Here is a 24,712-nt window from a genome sequence, read left to right as displayed (position 1 = left end):
TTTTGCAATGGTACTGAAGTGTTGCCAATGCTCAAGGCCAGTTGAAAACAATTTGCAGAGAAAGATCCTGATGTAACACAAAGTTGTTTGTTCCCCCAGTATCTTTTATTCACACACCCTCACGTTTGTGTACCAATAGCTGAATGGCCGTCGAGGGAGGTGTGCTTCCATTTCACTATCATTAAGTGTTTATACAGCCTAGTGTCCCATAAAGCTTGGTACAGGAGGGCATTAAGGTCTGTAATTAGAGCCAGGCCATATCAATGTCATGGACAAACAGGTTCCCCTCACACACAGTACCCATGCAGGGACACAAGGGCAGCTCTGAAGTAAACAATGCCCTTGTGAGGGCTGCTGTGGCAGGGCGACCTCGTGGCAGCTGTAATGAGAGAAACAGTACCAAGCTTGTTCACGCTGCAGCCCTCTTGTTGTCTCACACGACAACGTCTGTGGATGCCCAGCTGAAGACTTGCTCACCCTCAGTGGTGCTCCTCCTCTTCCTCTTGATGAACGCCACCGTACCAGGTTTGGGCTCTTCCGAACCCTCCACCGAGCTCCTCCTCATCGCTCTCTCGTCCTCCTTCTTCACCGTCCCCTCCGCCGCCCCCTCCACCACCATCGCCGCTGCTTCGTCCTCTTCCTCCTCCTCGTGGTCAGAGTACTGGCTCAAGGCCTCCACCAGCTCTTTAAAGACCTCGTCGCTGATAAACCCTCCCTCTGGGACACAATTAACATGTCAGAACCAATTACCAAGTACCACTCTCTTAAATATTTATGTTTCCCGGCTGCAGCATCAGCTTATAATAAACCAAAGTCCCAAGGGAATGTTGCAGTAAAATAAAGAACGACAGGTGATTGTGGGTTCTGGGCATTCGACACACACCTCTGTCGCCATGGACACCATCGTAGTTGTCGATGAGTTCCTCCAGGAAGGCCTCATCCTGTTCCAGCACCTCATCGCCCATGTATGGGATGTTGTGGAGGAACGTCTCATCCTCCACCTAAGAAACAAACAGTCCCGTTAAGGTGGTATGCGACCTGTGACGCTTTTGAGTAAAAGTAACAAGCAATAGCTCACAAAGTGGACACTTCTGCACTTGTAATAACACTTATGTCATACCATGAAGTTGTGCTGCAGAGGTGACCAAGAGTACATGAAGGGGATTCCTGCCACTGTTGACAGTGGTCTCATGACAATTGCTTGAGCTTTGAATTCTGGGAAGCCAAACTCCACTGTACACATCTGTAAGAGAAACAGGGGTGAGTATGGGTCGACAAGGTAATAGAGCAGTCCTCAGCATTATTGGACAATTGTATAACTATATAATCAAATACACATGCTGCTCGACCCCCATCAGGGAAAAGAATCCCAGCAAACATAATAAAGCGGACCCTGACAGCACGGGGGAAGAGAAAAATGCTGTCATGCCCTGAGGCTATTTGTCTTTTGTCTCCCACAGGGCCAGAGACCACTTTTTGGCTGCCATATGATCCATTTCTGGCACGCAGCTTTGTTCTCAGATATTGTAGTAACACCTGACGACCAGGTGGGAATCAGAGCAGAACACTGGTGCCGGTGATGAAGTGGACGCAACACGATGGAGAAGAGAAGTTTTCCTACAAAACATTCACACAATAATGTGCAGGCAGGGTGGTATCTGATTATAATAGTTAACTATTTGTTTTATTTTAGTTTAGTTTTGTCTTTTCACTTTCATTTGGGTTTTGTTTTAGTTAGTCACACACACACACACACACACACACACACACACACACACACACACACACACACACACACACACACACACACACACACACACACACACACACACACACACCTTTTTGTTGGCCACAGCTCCACCAGACGCTGACAGAGGGATGGACTGAATCCTGAGCCTGGACCACTCTGCATTCAGGAGATTTGTCTGCGTCTCAATCTTTTGCCTGTTGGACATGAACAGGGTCTGGAATCAAACAGAACGCAGAGCATGTCACACATATTGTAAGACATATGAACACACACAAACATTGTTTTTTTTTTTTTTTAAAGCAGAAATGTCAATAATTGTGTTGACCCACCTTGACCTCCTCTACTTTTTTTAGCCGTTTTATTTGGCGAAGGCGCATATACTCAGACTTGACCCTCCGCCTCCACTCTAGCAGGCTGCGAGATGGTACAAAGGCGGGAGGCTGAGGTCTTGGGGTTGGCGGGGCAGCACCGGTGCCTGGGGCTGGAGCTGCAGCAGCTGTTTCCTCCATGACTCTTTAAATAGAGATGCAAAACATTCTAATGTCACAGATGCATCAAGACTATTAACAGGATAAATTATGCTGTTGACTTTAACCCTTAGATCCCCAAAAAAGGTGTTTCAAATGTGCAAGGGGCAGTTTCAGAAGAATTGTTGCATTTTGGACATTTCAGGAATGTCCAATAATATTACTACAAGGCTTTACAAAGTGTCTGTGGGACTCAGGAGTAAATGTTCACTGAACTTATTCGTTTTCACCACCTTTTCTTTCACAATACGTCTCCATAATACAACTAACTGTTCATAACTGATAGTTTTGGTGTTGTAAAGCATAAGTACTATATGTTAATAACTAAGTATTTATTACTATATACAGTAAGTACAACATCCTCTCTCCCTCTGCCTGACATAAAAATTCCCCATTCACCCTCATTAGAACTTGACGTCTATGTGAAATAGCGCCCCCCGCTGTTGGCAAAACAAAACTGAAATTGCATGTAAAAAAAAAAAGAAGCCTTCCACACTAGCGTTTTAAACGGCGGAGGGCAAGACTGCAGTTGACCAGATAATGGACAAACGTGCACAATAATGAAGTGTGTAATAAATAAACAGCATGACGCCCTGATCCACATTGCTCGGGAGTGGGCGTGCCTCTCCAGAAAAAGCAATATGAAGCGGAGCAGAAAAGTGCGTAGTACAGTTTTTCTGTATTTCATAAGCACTTTAGTGAACATCAACTTGCCTGTCTGAGCGAAAACACGTTCACAAATAGGCACGAAGACAAAACTGAGGTCGGGAAACTGCTACAGTAGATATATATATATATATATTTTTTTTTTTTTTCCGGACTACGAGTCGTGCACACGTTTCAGCCACAGCTATGAAGTGCGTTACGTCCTGTTAGCTGCAGCCCCGCTGACACGGAGCCACACGGTATCCATTTAAATGTGCAACACTTTAAAACGACGTGCGCACCGAGCACCACAATGACAGCACGTTATTCCAGCGGAAGCGTGTGCACGGCTCCCTCCACATCCAGTGTCGCAGTTATTAAATACCTTCAAATCCACTGCTTGCGTCCTATTTGGTGCGAAGAGACCGCAACGCGATCGAGCCCCTGTCTGTTTTTTTTGTTTTTTTTTAACAGTCGAGTCGAGATGTCCGGACCGATTTGAAGGCTGTCTTTGCTATGGATCTGACGCAGATGTCGTCTCCACACGGCGGGGGGATCTCAGAGAAATCCCTACGTTATCCATGGGCATGGTGCTGGAGGTTGTTGTTGTTGCAGCCTACAAATAGCTGCGCACTGTCGAGCCTACCCGAGCAAGGAGGGTGACGTATTTATTATGATCACAGCCTTTCCTAGCAGAGGACGATTTATTACTATTCTGCGTCCTGGGAATAAAAAGTAGCGTGAAGCAGCCGCCACAGCACAGTCATTTACACGCGCACACAGGAACTGATGCAACTGTCCGGAGCGCTATAATCGCCATCTAAATGCGCGATGACGCTCCGCGGGTCCGGATCGGCCTATTCATGCGATGTTTAAAATACATAAATGAATCTTTCAGGACTAGTTGTGATTTTTTTTTTTTTTGGTGTGGAAACAGCAAAACAAACACACTGCTCACAAAACCGGAAATATATAATTACATAATATGAGTAATTACCCCGATTGTTGAGATAACATAAACTGTCCCAAAAAAATATTAAGAATGAAAAATGAGCAATAGTTTAAAACTCCCACAGTGGAGTTCTGTCGGATGGAAAACACTTCCAGTTGTTGTTCTGCACTCCTCCTCCAGGGAGAGCCCCACGCATTTTATCCTCCTTTTTTAGAGAATGACGGTCCTCGGGCCACTGATGCCTTCATGTACTTCACGTAAAATCCTAATTTTCAGTAGAAATCATGACCAAAAGCACTCGTTTGGTTTGTTATGGAGTAATCCTTAACCTATATTCTATATTTAATTTATCTAAACTGTCACTGTGGAAAAAACAAACAGAAAATAGAAAAAAACACAAAATACAAATTTGCACATGACAAAAATGATGCATGTTATAAATACATCATTACTTTAAATAGATAGTGTTGTCTGTTTACGCTCCTCACGGTAGATATTCTAACACAATATTGTGTCTTTCACAGACGTTCCAACCCTTAGGATACTAGCAAAACAGAAAATTAGCATATTTTAAGGATATTGCTGACTATAAAGAAAAGGGCTGAGCGTATGTAAAGGCTATGCACCAAACTCCTCATCTTTAATGTGTCTATGGCAAGGAAGATAGAAAGAAAATTCTGTTTAATTTTCTTTTTTATATATTGAACTTCTTTAATCTTAATTCTTTGATGCACTTATGGACAAAGATATATCCATTCAACAAGATCCATAGCTCTATTTATTTACTTATATACATTTGGTTGTATTGATGTTATGAGATGTGCAACAAGTCAAATCACTCAAATCAATTTAAGGGTACATGTAAGCTATACTGTAAAATGTAATCCTGCATCATATCCCACAGGGTGTAAATATATGCTTATTATTCTGTTAATATTCACAACAGTTACTTTCTATTTTTTCCCCAAAAATAAACCCTTAATTGACAAAGCAAAGCACAGACATGTTACTCTTCTGGCACCCAAGATGGCACTGTTCAGCTACTTTCCGTCCCATGACACAGCATGTGCTCGTACACGTGTGTAATTCGGATAAAGATACCTGGTTTGACATGGTTTGATATCATGCTATACCAACATGGCTGCCTCACTGTGTTCCTCTCTGATCACCGTGCTGCTGTTCATCCTTAATGCTCTCGGGTTCTGCTGTTCATGCCTTTACTTCCTGATTCATAATGATGCATTCAGTGAGCAGAGGTTTTATCAGATGAAACAGCATGTTTGGCGACTCTGCAAGTGGTATTTAAAGCAGCTCGTGCCATGTTGATATCAACCTGTCAAACAAAAGCAAACACACACACACACACACACACACACACACAAAGGAAGATAAGTTTAGGAAGCATGGTTGTTATCAGCAGGAAGTTTTTAATTCTGTATAATGTAAACAGTGTGTGTTGATCTTGGCACCTGTCATTGTGAGACTCGTATCTTCAAACATGGTGCAGCTTTTATGATCTGTGACAAAGGCTTGCAGATAAACAGATTCACAAAAGGAGCTTGAAATACCTCCAGTCAATTTAAAACATGCTATGTAATGTAGCTCCTTCTTGCAGCTAAATCCATTCAGCCATTTAAGTACACACATTGAACGTTTGCTGCAGATGAGTTCAACTGTCTGTGGGATTTTTAAGGTGGCCTCCTTTTTGTGAAATGAAATGTGGAGCAATTCTGGCCCCGAGCTGACTTTCTCCCAAGTCCAGCAGCTGAGAAAAAGCACTCATCCTTCAGTGACGTGGATGGGTGCATCAGTTTCTGCCGCCTCTCTTTACCACAGAGGCTCAGTGTGACGGTGATGGGGAGGGGTAACCGTCATCAGCACTGATGGTGCAACAAAGCACAGACGCAGAAACAATTCCCACATTCCTCATCAGCAGGCATAGTAAATAATAGAAGCTCATAAAAGTCTGTATATTGGTCTCTGGGAGTATTACTGCATTTGTGAATTGAGTTTTTATAAAATTTGTCTCAAACAAGTGGCGCACAAGTGGCGTAAGACTGCCAGTTTAAAAATCTGGCAGTCTGAAGTTAAAAATAAGTGAGCTTACCAGACATGTATCCCACTCCTCATCTCTGCTTGAGGCTAGTGACTGAGCTGGCCTCTTTAGACGACTCTAAGCCGAGCTATCTCTAAAACAGAGCCACCCTATGAAGGAAGCTTATTTCGGCTGCTTGTATCCATGATCTCTTTCTTTCGGTCGCTACCTAAAGCTCATGACTAGATGAAGGGCCGAACGTAGACAGACTGGTAAATCGAGAGCTTTGCCTTCTGGGTCAGCCCCTTCTTTGCCACAACGGTCCGCTATACCGCATCACTCCCGACACTGAACTACGTTTACCATCACTGAACAAGACCCTGAGATACTTGAACTCCCCTGCTCTGGGCCATGACTCACTTTCAATTCGGAGGAAAAAGATTCGGAGGTGCTGATTGTCATCGCTTCGCACTCGGCTGCAAACCTGGAGCCAACAGAACCACATCGTCTCCAGACCGGCTGGTCCTTGAACCTGTACATGAAAATCTGATCACAAACAGAATCGTGACAAGGGCGCCGGCGGTTGTAAATACATTCCCAATGTGTCCCAGTTTATTTTTTCCTGTTGCAGTGTATGTGAATGGCATCAGCTGACGGGAAGTAAACATAGAACCACGCAATGCGATTCTGTTGATACACTTGGTGTGTGAACTCATTGCTATCATCTAAATATCGCTTGTATTGATAAATAAAGTATGAATCACGAGCCAAAGCAAAGACTGAGAGGGGAGAGAGAACACGAGAGGCCCTCCCCAACTCCTCTCTTTCTGAGGGTGGGATGAGAGAAAGAAGTAGATAGAGAGAGAGAGAGAGAGAGAGAGAGAGAGAGAGAGAGAGAGAGAGAGAGAGAGAGAGAGAGAGATGCTTGTGCACCAGTGGACCACGGTAGTTCTAACCTTATCAGAGGCTCTCTGTCCCATTGTGTGAATCCGCCCATCCTAGGAAATGAGGCTTCCTGTTGTTTTATAGAGCTTTCCTGTAAAAAGGTTGAGATATGTAATCCCTACCCACCAGGGAAGACAGACAGAGCAATGTCAGGCAAAATGACAGCCATTAGTTCCTCACGTATTTCTGGCTGTTTTGTTACTCTTCTCATCTGGGGTAAGTAGAGGATTTCTACAGTCCATTTCTTCACTCTTAAATGATATAACTTCTTTACTTGCCCTCTATTTCACCTCTCAAGAGGAATGCTTAAGGGCTACCAGTGATTGAGTGGCTTTACGAAGGAGCTTAGCGAGTCTCATGATTGAGTTTTATACTTAATACAGTTTGTTTTAAGTGCCAAAGATTGAATTTGACCGAGCTGACACAACAAATTTGTTTTTAAAGAAGAATTATGTGTTAGGGTAGCTGTTAAGAAGGATATCACCGGATCATAGCAGTTTATTGTTTGATTCATGCTGTAGTTATTATCTGCTGATATTTATCAAATAAGCTCTTGTATTCTTGTGGGAGGGAAATGTATTGTACGTTTAAATGTACTTGAGTTGAATATATTAGAAGTGGCAGACAAAGGGAGGTCGTATTGACCTGTTCACTCACTCCCTACAGCTTACTGCATGTCATTCCCTTTACCTCCTCTGCTTTCTGAACTTTGTACACTCACATTATTATCATCATCATAATTCAATTTAAGTATCTTTTTACTGGACATCTTTATTCCAATCTTCATTTATCCCATTATTTTATCTCTCCTATTGCAGGATGCACAACAGTGGTTTGTCTGGTTGACGAAAAGTTAGCTGCACAAACAGCAACAACAATAGGTACAGTATGTGTATTCTAAAGCAAACACGAAAAATACAAAACAAACTTGTTACACATACTTGGCCTAACATGACTTCCTTTCTCTACAGGGTATCACACAACAGAGATGATGGTTGCCAGTAAGTCTACAACTTTTTTTCTATCATACTTTTTTATAGACCGTTAACTACATGTGTCTAACAAAACCAATCTGCTAATGGTGAGGTTTTTATTACATCTTTGATAATTCAGAGAAATATCTGACACATGTTACAGTTACAAATTGTAATAATGTATTTGTATTCATTGGGGGAGGGTTTTGGATCTGTTCCCTAAACTCATTTGCTTGGCCTGGAACTGACAAACACAGAAAGCAGAGCACAGAGATCCTGGTTTCTGCCAAGATCTCCCTGTGTGTACTATCATGAGAATCCAAGACAAACTCCTGGGGAGGTCTCTACCAGTGAGGGGTCAACAGCGGTAGACACGAGGCCCAAAGTGGGTTGGGGTTAAAGGTTAACTTAAACCTCATTATGAAATGGACCCCACCTGGCTCAACTTCCTGAATTTGTTCGTCATTCACCCCATGCAACGTCCGTGATCAACGCATGAACTCCCGGTTGTGAAACAACTGGAACTTCGGAGCAGCGCCCCTTTCACTGTTCCTCCTCCTGTGCCTTCCTTTTTTTTTTTTCTTTCCCCTTGACTGTCCCCCCCTCCTTCCCCTGCCAACTCCCCCAAACTCTGAGCTCCTCCCTTGCCGAAAAGACACATTTCCTGATGTCATTACTAAATCAAAATGCTGCTCAGCAAACAGATGTTGTGAGAGGCCCAACATGTGGATTTAGTGACATAAATTAACAAGTTTGTCGTGAGAAAACAACCTTGCGTTCAATTTTTTAAAACAAATCAATGAAACCACCTCTCTCACACGGCTCTTTAAAGTGGTGAGTGGTGACAGTGATAGATGTAGCACACTCATGAGATTCTCATGACATGAAAAAGTTAAGACTTGTGTTGTAAATATCAGACGTTTGCTTTTAAAATGGTCAGCTCTGATTAATAACTTCTTCTTTCTTTATTAATTAACTTAAACATGAATTCATTGCTGTCGGCTCAGCACACCCTGCAGAGTCATGATTACATCCACCCCAAAAAGCTAAGCCTTAAATGTTTACTTATGTTTCCTATTTGGCAGAGGCAGCCCAAAAGGCAAATAAATCACATGCTGTGAGCTGGCCAGGCCTTCAACTGTGAGAAACTGAGACTAAAAAGCAGAACAAGAGTTAAAAAGCAGAACAAGAGTTAAAGAGTAAAGGGTTTTCAGATGTGAGTCCAGCCCAGCTTGGGTGTGCTCCCTTTTATTTGGGAGAATGGAGAGGACAATCTTTGTTGCCTCCACCCCTTTAAATAGGGAAGAAGATCCTAAAGAAACGTGTGTTGGAGAGGGGAAGAGCTGCTGCCAAGGCGCAGGGCCGTCAGACAGATCTTCGGAGAACATCTGGTAACCGCGGGTAACACTGTTTGGACATCTGGTAACCGAAGGTTACACCACGTCGCTTCCATCCTGTCGGGTTTCCTGTTATGCCTCGCTGTACACAGTCTAAGAAGTTTAGGTTTTTTCTACATGGTCACCGGTTGTGGAAAAGGCACCTTTATTCATTTTTTCTGACATGAAGGGAGCACTTGGTTTCATTGGGGTATTCCTCTCCTTTCTCTGCGGTGAGTGTGTGGTCTCACTTCTACAGCTGCATATGCCTGCCTCAGTACTAGACATGTGAAGGAGCTCTTTGCATTGAAATGTGTTCGGATGCATGTCTTTGATTAACGGATTTCATTAGAAAGGCCCTACATGGCAGATTTAAAGAGGGTCCATGTGAACTTCCTTTACTGCTTAATGTAAGTTTTTTTTTTAAATCTAAAAATCTTATTTTTCTTCTCTTTTAGATGCCACGCAAGGAAACTCTACCTTGCCATTTGGTAGGTGACATATTAACCTAATACCCATATCATTCTGTAAACACATCATTTAACATGGATGTTTTGGAAATGTCCAACACTTTTTTATTGTCATTTTTCTAATTTCAATCTCTCTTTCTTTTCCCCGATCTTCAGGTTGTGGGAATAATACTCACTATTGTATGGACGTCTGCCATATCTGTTATGAATTTTATCGTGCACCGTCTATGGATTGTCTTTCCGATCTGCTTAACCAAGTATGTCTCCCCAAATTTGATGAGGCAATGGCGTCACTCAACAGCATTGACTGGTGCACTTGGGGCAACGTGAGCGGGTAAGATATTTGCAGTTTATTCTTTTAAATATGAAAAATATTGTGAAATATTTGCTAATGCCTGAATCCCCTTCTGCACACCCCCTGTCTCCACACTGCAGGTTGTATAGTAACCTAAGCCTTTGCACAGAGGACATATCTGACTGTCTAGTGATCCCATGGCCCAACCCGTTGGTGGAACAGACCTTTGTGAACATTCACTCCAGGTTTTTCAAGGATTGTCCCACAGAGGAGCTAAGTGACCCACCACCAGTAATCGTCTTTGCCCTGGTGATAACCCCCATCTGTCTGATCCCTATCATGGTTAGCCTAGTGGTGCTCAAGACCAAGAATGGAGATGGCAGCTCCTGAAACATTCTGAATCTCGACTCTGCTCACAAATCATCAAGGATATCACGTTTTTGACCTGCGCTCCTCCTCTTCTCCCAACCTGATGGCTACAGCTCGTTTACACATACGCTGCAGCTGCGCTTTCATCTCAGCCGTGACCTTGCAGAGGACTGATATATCTGAGATATCAGCCACAGAGGAACCCTTTTGAGAAAATGACACCGATTTAGACAGTGTGATAAGGGCATCACAGTGGCATCACAAAGACTGCATCAATAGCAACCTGCCCAATGCTAACGGAGACATACTGTGACAAAATCTATGTTATTACAAAATCCTGTATCGTACTGTGACAAAAGTTTGTTTTGAACCACCCCACTGAAGATCTGAATTGTTGGGTTGGTCACCTCCAATTCACTGGTGAACCCAGTATTCAGGGTTATGATGACAAAAGCTCTGGAGCTTGCAAAAGTAAGTTAAAATGTGTTTGTGTTGACTCTCCTTAATATGTTGGACAGCAGTTGTGTTGATAAAAGACAAGGTGATTTTTTATTACTGAACTCCAGAACTCTTCTAATGCAATGTGTATTTTGCAGCCACTCGAACTTAACTCTGATATGAGCCACTTATTTGACAATGTACACTTTGTACGCAGAGGACATGTGCAACCTAAACTGTTTGTAAGCGTGAATTGGATACAGGTATGTTGATCTATGAAGAGGGTCCTCTATATGTGAACAGAATGAACAGGAAAATGAGTTTAGTGTGATGCATGGGTCTGGTTATGTGACTCATAGCGTTTGAGGTCAGAGGTTACAGATGGGACAAAAGGAGTGGGCACGCCCAGAAAGGGAGATTCCTTTCCTGGTATTGTCTATTTTTTGAACAGTTAGAAACCCTTCAGCACTTTCCCCTTGTCCAAACGACGACAACCCTAAGCTAATTGAAGCAAGATCTTTTAGAAAATTTCCATCCATTTCAGACAGACTTTGCCTGTGCAGCACAGCGATAAACACTGAGGCAACAACCCAAAGATAATAGTGTTGTATTTCACCTGAATCGTGATAATGTGGTAATGTATTGTTCAGTCTTGAATGACGATAAAGCCGGGGTTAAGTGCTTTCAGATTTGGATCAAAATGTGTATTTATATACTGTTATATTTCTACTATCGTCGGGACTTACTGTATCATCCGAGAGAACACATTCTGCCTGCTCTCACACCATTTACTGTATGTATTTTGATATAAAAATATATATTTTATACAATTAAATTGATAGTTGGATTGTTTGCTCTTGCTTATCTTTACTTATCTACACTTTCGGACGAATGAAAACCAATCAGAACTGGTTCTTTTTAAACCAACCATAACATGAAAGAAGCAGATTGTATTCAGTTCAGCTCATGGTCTTCACTCGGATACATTAACAGCATTGCAGCATCATTCTGACAAAAGTACCCTTTGACCTTTGTCAGCATTTGATTGAACACCCCTTTCCCCTGAGTGCAATGCAGATGGCATTGCTTTGTGCCTCAGGTAGTGTTTCACTGTATCTCCACTGAACAGAATATTGTGGGGCTGTTGCTATGCTGTGCAAGTGCTGATGTAGTGAAGGAAGCAGTGACAGCAGTCATGTATCACACCCTCATCTGGCAAACACAACACTGCAGGGTGGGCCTGCGTTTGTGAGTATGTGTATTCGTCTGGCAGCGCTGGGTGGGAAAGTGTGTTTGGTGACCTTCTTCCTCTCTAGATGTCGGGTCATCCTCGAATCCCACCCCCCTTCTGAGCTCAACCAAGTCTGTGTTACTCCTTATTGTTACAGTAAGCCAGAAACTATTTCTGAGGCCATTATACAGGATACAATTGTTAAAACAATATAAATCATATTTTCTTTAAAACATCACATTGATTGTTTCAGCAAACAATGTGTTTGTGGGTTCCGTGCATGAGTCAAATACACATGGTCAATTTACGGCAGGAGTTTGTGTTCAGTCCTGCCCTCTAGTGGATTTATGTGACACAGTGACAGACTGCTTTGTGACTCAGTAGCAGCACTAACCAATGTGCCTGTCATCTCTAAAACATCTCATATCAAAGTTTTTTCTTGAGCAACAGTGGCATGACCTTGGCTAATCCTTTGTTTACAGACAAATAGCTTATCTGACCCATATGTGTATATGTTTAGCCTATAGAAAAAGGCTTGGGCTACACATGTTTTTGGCCTATATGTGTTTACAGTTTCAAGCACATCCTAGCAGTTCCTGTTTTTGATATACAGACAACTATCTCTGGAGGAAAACCTATAAACGTGGTTAAGTTCAAAACGTATTAAATAACAAGTGTGCTGTGCTAGATCTCTTTGCAACAGTACAGTGAAGTATGCTTTCACTACGAATGCTTTAAGTGAGTACATGAGGCCAAAGGTTATTCTCCTGTCCTTGAGCAGTGCCACAGCACAATTATGCAACACACTGAGATGACTCAACTTCTATATCAATCAGCTGATCTGAAAACAATCCCCTGGGCCTCAGTTTTAATGATCCGTGCTGACACTGAAGTGGGATGACTTGATGCTCTGGGGTTGGAACTGCTCTCTGAAATGACCCAGGGAGCTTGTCTGCAGTCCTCCAGATCTATCTTGTTATGTTAAATCTGACAGTAGTTAGTTGACAAATTAGGAAGAATGAGGACAGGGAACCAGAAATACTTTTGAACTTTTATTGACACCAAATTAAATATTAGAAACTGCATGTGTAATTGGTAAAGGTAATAATTGTAGATTTAAAATAAGCTAAAAAAAACATGCTGTTGTTGTTTATGAAAAAAAGAAACAAGACAAATTAAAATGTACATACATCACATTCTTTTGTACAAAGTTTGTTGTACATTGCAAATGCACCAGTCATACAGCAATTTGATGATAGAATGATGATGACGATAATGATGATAAAAATAATGAAGGCTAAACTTTGTGGTCATGTTGTCTCATAAAATAACAAACAAAAAAAACTACAAATGCCACAATGGAAATGTTAACATATGGTTACCTTCAATGTTGGAAAATATATATGGCACAACAATGTAAATATTGACATGCTCCCTATTTCTAGAACAGAGACAATACTTTTCTTTTTGTTGACTGATCACACCCAAGAGCCACAGCTGTGTCTCCAGTTGCAGGTTTTGGCTCTGGAGCCTCTGTCGGGGCCTCTGGGTTTTCTCACTGCGGGAGCCGAAGACTGTTGTGTCCCAGATATCTGGGGGTGGCTGGAAGGACAGCGGGTAAGGGCAGCCGTACATCAACTGCTGGTTCCTTTGGCAGACTTAGTAGCGTGGCTGGGCACTTGGACTGTTGGAATAAGAGGTGGCTGACAGTTTCGGCTCCAATGCTTCTTATGAAGAAGCATTCATCAGGAGCATTAATGATGACAGCTGGCCACAGAAAGTCAGCTTCCTGGAGTCTATGCCGAGTTAATGATGAGTTATTGATTTCTCGGTGGTTTTATAGATGTATTTATTCACATACATCTGTTTGCATTACATGTTTTTATCTCCGACTAATTCATTGAAGCTCTTGCAGACTGGATTTTTGCCAGACTTGATGAAAATTAAAAGACTGCACCCACTGATGCGAGTCATTCAGTGCGACATGAGTAATTACTTTGTTGTGTGAGATCCAGGCAGCTGGCCCTGCTGTGTCAGAGCTGACCCTACAGCTGGATGACACCGAGTAGGTTTGACATCAAAATTGCTGCTGCTCGATCAGTCAGAATAAACTCAAAGAAACACAGAGCATGAACAACCGTGTTCCACTGCCAGCTGAGAATTAAGTGACAAGAGGTAGAAATACTTCAGGACTTTGACGATGGTGGAAAAGGAGCAGGGCTTATGCCAGCCTTTGAAGGTCAACATTAAGATCCTGAGAGATTTATCTCTAAAAAAACAACAAAACAAGAACAGGAGCTGCATCTGGACAACTTGAAGGAAAAAAAAAAACAAATCAAGAAATGAAAGCAATGCATATTGCCGGATCTGGCAGTCTGAAAGCTGTCATTGGTGACAACAGAGAACAAAATCAACAGCAAAATAAGCATCACGTTCCTGATGATCATTTTGGGGAAGTGGCTTACGGAGGGAGGACTGAAGGGACAGGGTGTCAGTGTCAAGGCCTTTGCACACTAAGTCCCTTTTTCTCATCCAGAATCGTTGTTTCAATCATGTTCGCACACCGACTTTCAAAGTTTAGAGAGGTGTTTGACCACTCAGAGCCTACGTATCGCCTAGAAACATCCAAAATGTCACCTGACAAGCTCATCCACCACGTCAAAGCAATGCACATTACGACAAACAATCTAAATGTTGTAACAATGCAGAGATGAAGGACAGATTGTGGCAAGCGATTGCCGAGCAGCTTGGGATTGGCGATGGAAGGTACTGATCGCAAACAAAGCATGTAGAAAGAGACTGCAGTGATTACATTATGCATAGCTGTCAAGTCTTCCAGCTGTTATGTGTGTGCATCGGACTCAGTGTGCATCGGACTCAGTGTGCAAGGTTTCTGTGCGTCACAATTTTTATCGGATGACGGATAAAAACATTTTAAAAAAGAAAGAAAAAATGGCCTTCAGTGCTCCAGACTTGCCAAGTTTCTCACTAGATGTAGGCACTACTGGAACTAATGCTACAACTACTTTCAGTGAAAAATAGTTGGCAACACTGGGCTTGTTTTTTGGATTGGATACTTCTAAAATAGTAAGTCTAGCTTACTCTTGCTTTTTTATACAATGTTGCTGACCCCAGCTTTAATACACCATATCATGAATAGATCATCACATCACCTCCCAAGACTTAAACCTGTTTTTTTAGACACTCAGCAATATGGAAAGCCTTTAGTAGATAATTATTTGTAGAAATAGGTGAAAGTAGGCTGGTATGGCCAGGTACTCCACTAAAAGATTACGTAGCACCAGGAAGAGGGGACAGCAGCTGTCTGGTAAAAACCCATATACTACTACACAACAACAACCCCTAACGATCGCATTTTCACCAAGAAAACACATTTAACATATTGTTACATCCACTAAGGAGGTTATGTTTTCGGATTGGTTTGTCTGCTTGTTTGTACACACATTAGGCTACAGTAGGAGGACATATTGACATCAACTTTTCTGTTTATTCTGAATGTATACATTATATTTTATTCACTGTAGTATAAATGTTGAGGGCTTTTTCGTGACTTGCCTTACAGCATTAAGGTTGTAAACTGCAATTACATTTTGATATCAGAGCTGGCCTCTAGATGGCAGTCTTTGAGAACATATTTAGCTGTTGAAGGAAAACATGGTCCATTTTAAGTATATTTCTACTCACTTTGAAGAGGAGAATCTGTACTATATTGCATGTTGATAGAAGGGCTGCTGTTCACATCCAAACATCAGGTCATTGAAATTCAATATGTTATGCTTCTGTTTGGACACTCCCAGTTTGAGTCAATATACAGTTCTCATGTGCCGTAGGCTTTGTTTCAAAGCAAATAGAAAGACTGATATTCAAACTAACTAACTTGGAAGCTGAATTTTTCATTTTTTTCTGATCGCACTCAAACAGTTAATGCACTCCGAGCTTTGTGCTGATCAGCACAGCTTTTGTTGAGAGTCTGAAAAATTGAAATGTGCTCGTGGTTTTGTCATGCTCTGAAGAGTCACAGGCATGCGTTCTTGATAACAGGTGATGATGATGATATAAGGAAGGTAAATAGACTCCAAGTACAAAGAGGGAGGCGATGCATTCTGCTGTTTACTTCACTCTTCGGCCTGTTCATAGCACGGATGATATAGCATCAGTTCAACAATGTTGTCAAAATAGCGGAAGTACTAAGTGAAAATGAAAATGTAATGGGCAGTAACAGTTCCTTTGCTATGGTAAAATCATGTTTTTCTTCGGCTCTGCTCATCTTCTTACAGTGGCATTTGCTGGAGCCTTACTGTTGCTTTGGTTTGATCAGACACTTTTTTTTGTCTCATGGAAAGACGGGATGTGTTGCAGCATGTTCACTCAGCCACCACCCTTTCCCTTTGCTGAACATCCTGGAAGGATTTTTTGACAGACGCTTTTACCATGACAGCTAGATTCACTTCTGTTCAGTCGTAAAATAGCATCTGTTTCAATCCACAAATGCTGAGCTTCTTAAGTTTATCTATACAGGAAAATACAATTTTTTTTCCTATTGAAAAAGTCTAATCCCACTCTCTACTTAAAAGATTTTTTCAGACCTTGCAGATCGCATAATGCACAAAAAAAAAATGCATTCAATATAAAATATCCATCTCTGCCATGCGCAGGCACACGTGTACAGAGATGCTCATCACACAAGCGTACAAATACCTTTACTGTAAGTACAAACACAAAAAGACTCCCTCACAAACACACAGTGTGCACAATATGATATAAAACATGAAAGAAGACTCGTGTGCAGGTATAGTAAACACAGAGAAGAGATTGAATGGAAAAAATATGAAAGGAATATGTGGGAACTTATCAGCATTTTAAAGCTGTGACAAACAAAAGTTTCTGCTTTGTGTCCCTCATCTGTTTATAGGGGCCGTGTGTCATTTCTCCTCTGATACACACTCAACAATGCTTCAGGGATTGAGCCTAAACAGGCCTAGTTTATGCCCATATTATGGCTTTTATGCAAATGCAAAGGTGACAATGAGCAAAACCCTTTTGATCTGGGCCTCTTTGTGACTGGAGCAGTTAATGCAGCAAACGCATCATGACTATCAGGAAAACAGAAACAGGAATGCAGGGTTGAGATTGTAAATAGAATCGGGGGAACCAGAACTCTTCGCCTGCGATGTAAATTAAGAGCTCATACTGACTCCTGCCTTATAAACTCATATTTTCTTGAGGTTAATGACTGTTTCTACACAAAATTTACTCTGCCATTACTGCAAAACAAGTTGTTAGATAAAAAGATAACACATCAAGATTGTTATGACTCCTCAATTAAAGAATTCTAAAGCTTTTAGTAAGTGAAATGAGTTGCTGAGCAGTCATAATAATGGGGTCGTCACCTAAATCCATTCCCGTCTCATTCACCACGATACCCAAATGTCCCTGCCAGGATCATAATTGAAAACAAAATCTATTCATTGTCTCCTTGAGTTAACTGTGTTCGGAACAAAAACCACATAACTGAAGATGTTTTAGTGTTCCGTCTGGTTCTGCCAGGACGACCAAACAGGCAATTAAAAGCCTCTTAATCTCAAAATGTCTGGGAACAAATGCTGTTGTTGTAAGTCTCTTAAAAAACAATTTTAATGACAAGGTTATATTTAGCCTAGAATGCTAAATGCTTTCATGTAGATGTTCATTGGGGCTTTATTTAGGATATAGTTATTATTGAAACAGATTTGTAGAGGTCAGTGTCTGGTCTTAACTGGTCTGGTCTGCTGTTCTAGCCAGTCTGATCTTTCACAAAAATATACACTTTAGCTGTAGGTTACTTACAGAAAATAAGACAAAACAGTGGAATATCTTAAAAGAAATCCACAACAGAAAGGTGGAAAAATATTTAACAGTCATATGCCCTGAAGGAAAATCATACAGAAGCTGTTTATTTTGAACAAAATGATGTAACGTATTATTAATTATAAAAAAAAACAATAATGATGTTTAACCAACATCTTTACAGTGTGATTTGAGTCATATGTTTGGTGTAGTGTAAATATAGTTTGGCAATGATATTGTTTGACGTTGGACAACAAGGGTGTGTCCCTTTGCCACTCTCATACATCCCGAAAAAGCTGTTATAATTAAAATTTCAATCTTATTTCGTTTTAAGCGGATGTGCTTTTCTGAGCTCAATCAAGACACACACATACACAAATATCTTCAGGAAAAAGGTTTATTTTATTCCTCAGACTGCAGTGTTAAAGTGAAGACAGAAAAGCTCTCATCGCATTTTATTAAGCTATGTGCCCTCATTCTCAGGTGAGTCATCCTTTGATTTTCATTTCTAAAGATGGCATTTTAAAAAGGGGATTCTACAGAAACAGACAGAGGCTTCAGCTATAAAGGAGGGTTATTGCCTCCTGGATTTATAAACAAACTAAACTCTGATCTTAAGCAGATTTACAGAGGGGTAATACCCAGGTATACAGACACATGTCAGCAACAATACACCCGTTAAATCATAATCGTTGCCTGCTTCAGGTATAAGGATGAATTTGCTGCTGGGACTCATGACAGAAATACTGGGAAGAGCGGGGTAGGGGGGCTTTAGTTAGGCCGCTGGCCATGGGGTGTGAAAAGGTTATCCCACACCTCCACCTTCATGATGGCATTGCCCAGGGGAGACATTGTAGCCCTGATATCCAAGTAGTTGCCTGCATAATTGATTCCTGACCCAGTGGACTCCTCCCTGGTAAACCCGTGCTCATGCTGTTTCTTCTCATAGTACATTTCTTTGTACAAATCCTTATCACAGTTACGGCCCTTTTTATAGATCCCCACTGCAAACCAATTCTTGTACAGGTTGTAGTCAAATGGCACTGAGAACATGATGGCCAGAGTCTCAATGTAGTCGTTCTTTGACCTCTCAAAAAGGTCATAGGTCATCACGCCAATGCTTCCGGTTGCCTTGCTTGAAGACTTGGCGAAAGTGCAGACCTCTGTCTTTAGAGGGCGCACTGTGGGTTGAGGTGGGTTGTATGTCTCTCCATTCTCAAGGAACACCCTAATCAGCACAGAGACAGATATTACACATATTCTACTGGAACCATAGAATAATCTCCTTTAAAAAGCCTTAAAAATAAATATCAAAACAGTCAGGACTTACTTGGGGTTGATGAGGCAGTAGTTGTTGGTGACATTTACGATTTCAATGGTAACACTTCTTTTTCTGTCGATATCAGCAGCTACCGCTTCAGCTGACTCCGTCATGTTGGAATGGGTGTGAGTTCTGCTTGTTGAACCAAAGATAATGTAGGTGTTAGCCATCTGAACACAACGACATCACAGCTGTGACTATAGAGCGGCCCTCTACCCCTAAACACACTAGGAGTCATGAGAATCACACTTACTACAATGTGAAACATCTTCCTGACCTCTGCTCAGCTGACATGCTGTAATGGCATTACACTCACCTTCAAATGCGCACATGAACCAGCACTGGCTATGAATGATGCATGTCAAGAGAGATGAGATTTCAAAACAGTTGTGAACAACCAGAGAATAGCTGCAGACTCACTGTTCTTCTTATATTACAGGACTAGCATGCAAAAAATGAATTTAGAGTGACACTAGAGAAAATGATCGCCCCTTTTATCAACAGATAGAGGTTACAAATCAAACAAATGCCCCATCAGGCTTCTGCATGCCTCTACAAATAGCTTATTTTTCAGCTAATGAGCTATTCTCTCTACTGTCTCTCATCAACTTTTTCAATTAAAGTATTTTGTCCCAAATGTTCAATAGTGACTTACCTGCTGAGAACCTTTGCTGGTGCTCCCAAGTTGCAAAGTGGGAAAAGTCTGGTAGGGAGTTGCCAGTATTATTTTTTTTAAGAAGGAAGTCCACCATCAGACAGGTAACCCTCCCTCTTGTAACACGACACCATGACGGCACACACCCTCCTTCAACACACATTTACCACCCACACACACAAAAAGGAGACTATGAGAACAAATATCCCTGTGTTTTTCTCTGTGGGATAAACTGCCGACTGCCACACCTTAGTCTGGGGCAGATTTGAACAGTTTCCAGCAGTTTTCTATTTGATTCCAACCTGCCAGGTAAGGTTATCTCATTTCTGTGGTATTTTTCAAAAGATAAACAAACTTAACAAGTTTAGACAGACATCTCTGGAGATGCTGAACTCTTATTCTGTCTGTTGCATTCTTAAGATCACCCACAAACCACACCCTTTAGAGAAAGATGGCGTGTCAAAGCCAGTGAAGAACAATATTGTTATAACGCCGATTAAAAGAACATCTGTTGCTACTCATTAGAATTGGATTGATCCAGCGAAGAGATTAAAAATGATTACTGTTTATCAGTAAAAAATGAAAGACATAACCCAAACAACACAAGCATTGAGTCTGAATGTTTTATTACCATAATCACAGAAAAAGGGAGTGTAGAATTCACATAAGCCCAAGAAATAAGCTAATGGAGAATCAATGAGCTGGCTGTCAGATATTGATATCTTTCAGTGGACACAAAATACAGATGACAGCAAAATCAGTCTTCCTCTCCTTGGATGTTTCTCTGGATGTCAACATGCAGCAGCAGTCAAATCAAATTAGGTTTATTTATTCTGCTTGGTACAAAAGCAACAAAATACAAATTAACGACCCATTTTATCATAGAGCTCCACTTTAACAATGGCTTTGCCAGTAGAAGACATTGTAGCCCTTACATCAACATATTGACCTGGATATCCCAGCCCACAGCCATGCGTCTCAGAGCGGACAAAGCCAGTGAGGTCTTTCCCGTCATACATTTGTTTGTACAGATGTTTGTCACAAGCACGGGAATGCTCAACCAGGCCCACGGCCAGCCGGTTCTTGTACAAGTTGAAGTCAAACGGCACAGAGAACATGATGGCCATGCGCTCGGAGCAAACCCGGCTCTGCATATGGAACAGGTCGTAGGTCAGCAGGCCGACAGCGCCCGTGGCAGTGTTGTCGTCCTTGGTGAAGGAGCACACTTCGGTCATGGCGGTACGGACCGTAGGCTGGGGCGGGTGGTAAGAGAAGCCACTTGACATGTATACCCTATACAAGAGAACAGGAGACACATCCTTACCATCTCTTCCAAACAGTTGATAACTTTCATGTCTCACTTTGCAGACTTTTGATGGAAAAACAAAGTTTTGCAAGTTTTGTGGTGATTGTCAGTGTATTTTTCAAGTGCTGGGCTTTCCAGGGTACCTGAACTACCGTATGTTGATGGATGGAGTGTGACTGTGTAAGTACTGCAGTGGACTTCTAAGCAACAGTGAATGTACCTGCATGCGATGTGCAATGAGGCAGTGTGTGTCACTGCGTGACAGATAGGTGGATGTTCTCAGCAAAGTGATGTCACACATGAAAACCACCCATCCAAGACATGGTCTGTTTTGCTACAGCGAGCTTAATGTATGGTGGAAATTCCAATAGACGTGGATCATTCTATTTATTTCACTGTTTTGGTTTCTTCATTTCCCCTTCTTAGCAGAAGTGTAATAAACTGACAGATTTCCTTGTTGAGGAAACCAAATATGCTAATTTATTTATGTTAAATAGATGGTATATATCCTAACCACATAGAATTAATATAGACTATTTATGCTCGACAAATCTGTGTTTTTCCTATGACTATTAGAGAGAACCAAAGTTGTGGATACTCCATTTTTCTGAAAGGATTGCATACTTAAAGGTATCAAGATGCTGTTTTACAGGCGTATTCAGGCATTGCAATCACTCAAGCACTTAACAGGAATGCATTGCAAGCCTTGAATAATTCTCCCCAGAACCAATCAAACTTGTTGAGCACATGCCATGATACTATGCAGAAGTTTCTCTCTAAGTGCAGAAAAACAATGCTGAGGCAGGGGACTGATAGACTTACCTAACCTGCAATGAGCTCTAACATAGTTTTTTTTTTCATAAATTGCCATTTTCATCACTATCTTTGCATGTACTGTTATGAGGTCACTTGTTATTTTGTACTTTTTTCAGTAAACCATTTTTTGTTTCCTCATCAATTCGCTTGATCTCAGTTTTGATGTTTATTTACATGGTATTAAATTAGTAAATACAGTTACAGACTTACTTGGGGTTGATGAGGCAGAAGGTACCGCTGACGTTGGTTATTTCTATTGTGCAGTTTCTGTTGGTGGGGAGAGTGGCTGACACAGCTTCTGCTGTTTCTGGCATCTTGGCTGCAAGAGGAACAGAACTGAAAGCTTACAACAGTATATCCACAAACAGGTCACCAAGCAGGTACAGTAATGTGCAGGAATATATATATATATTTTTAATATAAAAGACAAAAGTGAACTATTTAGAGTATTTAGGTCATAAGTCATATTGGTTAAAAAACAATCCTTTTATTGTTGTAAAGCCAAATTAATCATTTACAGGCTAACCAAACAGATTTTTCAACTTTTACAAAACTCCTGAATTTATTCGAACATGTTCTACATTCTGTGTGCATAAAATGTGAATAGCCTGTATGAGAACTGTTCCTGTCTGAGAGTATAACCAAGACATAGATCCAGCTAAGATATATTCATGTAATAAATAGAAGTATATTCACCTTTTGGAGTTAAACACGCGAGTTGTGCTAGACAGCAGCGTTTTCACAGATCCTGCAGAGAGGTGAGAGTGTCTCCCTTGTGTGATTACACCTCCACAGAGCTTGTTCCAACACAAACACAGGCGTGTCCACCATGCAGTGCACAGTCACCAACCCCAATGAAAAAATATATCTCCAACGGTGCTATCTAACATCACATGAACACAATCTAAATAGTAAAAAGCAATAATGCTAATAAGGCGAATAATCAGACTAATTAATGTTTTAATTAGACAACATCTGTCAGCTCATTCACCTTCATGTCAAACATGGTGGTATTTATACCACCTCTGAATGTGTAAGGATTAAGGATTCGTTGAACATTCATTCATTGAACATTGTTAATTTTTAAGTTTAGCTTTATCTTGTCTAACTTAATCTTATCAGATTTTCATTCTTAATTTATGGGACCTATTGCTGCTCAGTTGAGGACATGTATTACATAAAGATCCTTATGAAACATTTCATGTTCTGACACGCTTCGAATGTGACTTCAATCTGCCAAGCATTGCTCAAAATGACTTGTTGTTGTTGCAGGTAATGACTAGCGACAGATTCCTGTGGGAAACTTCCATACATCAGCCACAAATTTCAACACACTGTGCGACTCTTATATCACTAATTCTTTTACTGCCAACTCTGCTCCCACTGGAATGTGGCGTAGAAAAGGAGACACTCCCTTCTTCCGTGTAGGATCAACTTACATGATCCATGTATTGTGTAAAACAGCATGGTACACTGCAGTGTTACATTTGTCCATAAGATTATAGGGCCTGAGGGTCTTCCTAATTAAGTTTGTTTTGCAAACTTAGTATGTTTCAAGATGTTGTCATTACTCCACCAACTAATTCAAGTAATATTATGGCAGCTGCACTATATCATACATCAGGCGTCTGGAACTTGATTTAAATCCTTCAACTCCAATGCTTGAAGTCACCAGATGGCACCAAAGACGCATTTACAAAAATACATTTGCACTACACAGACTTTGCCAGTTAATGTTTGCTTTCTGATGGTTAGCCAGTGACCGTGACAGAAAAACTCTGACAAATATTACACATTCAGCATACCCTTCTTATGTCCTGCGAAAAGGGCATGGCTGCATTCATATAGTCATAGGTGCAATACTATATCAAGAGCGATAAGTCTAATGGCAAAGAATGAAAAATTGTTCAAATTAAGATTATTTTGTGGAGAAAAAAAAAAGAAATAGCAAAAGTTGACAATTTATCATTCATCCCAAAAATATAGAAAATAGAGTCTTACAGCCTCACAGAGTGCTTAGAACCTCAGGGCTAGGGCAGGGGTGTCGCCAGGTCATTCTGCTATGGCTTAAGTCCAAAATGTTTTAGGTGTAGCTCTGAATATAATTACACAGTGTGCATGTACGATAGTGTTAATCAAATAACAGACTGTCACAGAAAATGCTGGTCTCTAAACCCAAATCTATTTTTAAAGATCAACAACACTCGGATGCAAATAGTTATGGTCGAGTGGGCTCATTGGTGTGTCACAGCAGTTAAGAGTGGATAACAGGCTCGATTTTAAATGATGCTCTGGATAGAGTTGTATAGTCCCATGGTGCATTATAAAAGCTTTGTTCCAGCAACTCAGATGATCAAGTCTTACTGTATGCAACACGTACTTCATAATATTTATTCATTTTATTTATTCATCAAGAATGATCTTTCCGTCACTGCAAAGCAAATCTACCTATAAATAACATAGCCTGAACCTTTAGATAGGCTACCATTTACCCCAAATCTGAGTCAAAGCTGAACAAATACAATATTACTGAACACTTTGTTTCCAGTAGATTGCTTGTTTGCTCTTTTGCGTATTCAGCCTTGATTAAACTGTTAAATAATATGTCAGCATGTTGTCAGCAGTGAAGGCTTCATTGCACTGAAAATAGCTGAGCATGGACTGAAAGTTAATCTGCACAACAGTAAAGACTGCATCACAATCAACATCTTGTTGGTATTATGTTTTTGTTGGCTATCCAGCCACTAGGGGGTAGATTTA

The 24,712-nt window shown here is 41.1% G+C and overlaps 4 protein-coding genes across 6 annotated transcripts in view; 1 reads left to right on the top strand and 3 right to left on the bottom strand.

Annotated features, from left to right (window-relative positions):
* ezh1 (enhancer of zeste 1 polycomb repressive complex 2 subunit) overlaps positions 1 to 4,054 on the bottom strand; it is a 12,397-nt gene extending 8,343 nt beyond the window's left edge. For both annotated transcript variants that reach the window (XM_084038119.1, XM_084038118.1), the window contains exons 1-6: positions 3,920 to 4,054; positions 2,080 to 2,263; positions 1,839 to 1,964; positions 1,121 to 1,243; positions 884 to 1,001; positions 478 to 717 (exon numbers count right to left, since the gene is read on the bottom strand). In XM_084038119.1, the coding sequence (XP_083894245.1) occupies positions 478 to 717; positions 884 to 1,001; positions 1,121 to 1,243; positions 1,839 to 1,964; positions 2,080 to 2,263; positions 3,920 to 3,939 (811 nt within the window). In that variant the 5' untranslated portion in view covers positions 3,940 to 4,054. The remainder of the gene's footprint in view (positions 1 to 477; positions 718 to 883; positions 1,002 to 1,120; positions 1,244 to 1,838; positions 1,965 to 2,079; positions 2,264 to 3,919) is intronic.
* A 2,771-nt stretch (positions 4,055 to 6,825) lies between these two features.
* ramp2 (receptor (G protein-coupled) activity modifying protein 2) lies at positions 6,826 to 11,623 on the top strand. The gene is made up of 6 exons (XM_084038039.1): positions 6,826 to 7,070; positions 7,673 to 7,735; positions 7,826 to 7,855; positions 9,663 to 9,695; positions 9,831 to 10,008; positions 10,110 to 11,623. Exons 1-6 carry the CDS (start codon positions 7,001 to 7,003, stop codon positions 10,357 to 10,359), a joined length of 624 nt encoding a protein of 207 aa, XP_083894165.1. The 5' UTR covers positions 6,826 to 7,000; the 3' UTR covers positions 10,360 to 11,623.
* A 6,616-nt stretch (positions 11,624 to 18,239) lies between these two features.
* On the bottom strand, positions 18,240 to 19,960 carry apnl (actinoporin-like protein). Of its 2 annotated transcripts, none has more exons than XM_084036924.1 (3): positions 19,831 to 19,960; positions 19,185 to 19,310; positions 18,240 to 19,082 (listed from the first exon to the last, which is right to left on the bottom strand). In XM_084036924.1, the coding sequence occupies exons 2-3, from the start codon at positions 19,286 to 19,288 to the stop codon at positions 18,626 to 18,628; spliced, it is 561 nt and encodes a 186-aa protein (XP_083893050.1). In that variant the 5' UTR covers positions 19,289 to 19,310; positions 19,831 to 19,960; the 3' UTR covers positions 18,240 to 18,625. The 2 variants fall into 2 exon arrangements, with proteins under 2 accessions (XP_083893050.1, XP_083893051.1); XM_084036925.1 differs by having other exon boundaries at positions 19,185 to 19,307; positions 19,831 to 19,931.
* A 481-nt stretch (positions 19,961 to 20,441) lies between these two features.
* Positions 20,442 to 22,823, bottom strand: LOC311030569 (uncharacterized protein). Its single transcript, XM_084036388.1, has 3 exons — positions 22,649 to 22,823; positions 22,163 to 22,271; positions 20,442 to 21,123 (listed from the first exon to the last, which is right to left on the bottom strand). The coding sequence occupies exons 2-3, from the start codon at positions 22,264 to 22,266 to the stop codon at positions 20,694 to 20,696; spliced, it is 534 nt and encodes a 177-aa protein (XP_083892514.1). The 5' UTR covers positions 22,267 to 22,271; positions 22,649 to 22,823; the 3' UTR covers positions 20,442 to 20,693.
* Positions 22,824 to 24,712: the final 1,889 nt, after the last annotated feature.

The sequence above is a fragment of the Eutrigla gurnardus genome, assembly GCF_963514095.1.
Source record: "Eutrigla gurnardus genome assembly, chromosome: 20".
Classification (NCBI taxonomy): Eukaryota; Metazoa; Chordata; class Actinopteri; order Perciformes; family Triglidae; genus Eutrigla; species Eutrigla gurnardus.
Note: the sequence above shows the minus strand (reverse complement) of the source record. Positions and strands in the feature narration are given on the sequence as shown.

Bases quoted from the DNA above. Each gene is read 5' to 3' on its own strand.
- ramp2 (XM_084038039.1), top strand. From the start codon at position 7,001: ATGTCAGGCAAAATGACAGCCATTAGTTCCTCACGTATTTCTGGCTGT. The intron at 7,071-7,672 runs GTAAGTAGAGGA...CTCCTATTGCAG, and splicing joins TGTTACTCTTCTCATCTGGG to GATGCACAACAGTGGTTTGT. The intron at 7,856-9,662 runs GTAAGTCTACAA...CTTCTCTTTTAG, and splicing joins AACAGAGATGATGGTTGCCA to ATGCCACGCAAGGAAACTCT.
- apnl (XM_084036924.1), bottom strand. From the start codon at position 19,288: ATGACGGAGTCAGCTGAAGCGGTAGCTGCTGATATCGACAGAAAAAGA. The intron at 19,083-19,184 runs GTAAGTCCTGAC...TGTGCTGATTAG, and splicing joins TACTGCCTCATCAACCCCAA to GGTGTTCCTTGAGAATGGAG.
- LOC311030569 (XM_084036388.1), bottom strand. From the start codon at position 22,266: ATGCCAGAAACAGCAGAAGCTGTGTCAGCCACTCTCCCCACCAACAGA. The intron at 21,124-22,162 runs GTAAGTCTGTAA...TCTCTTGTATAG, and splicing joins TTCTGCCTCATCAACCCCAA to GGTATACATGTCAAGTGGCT.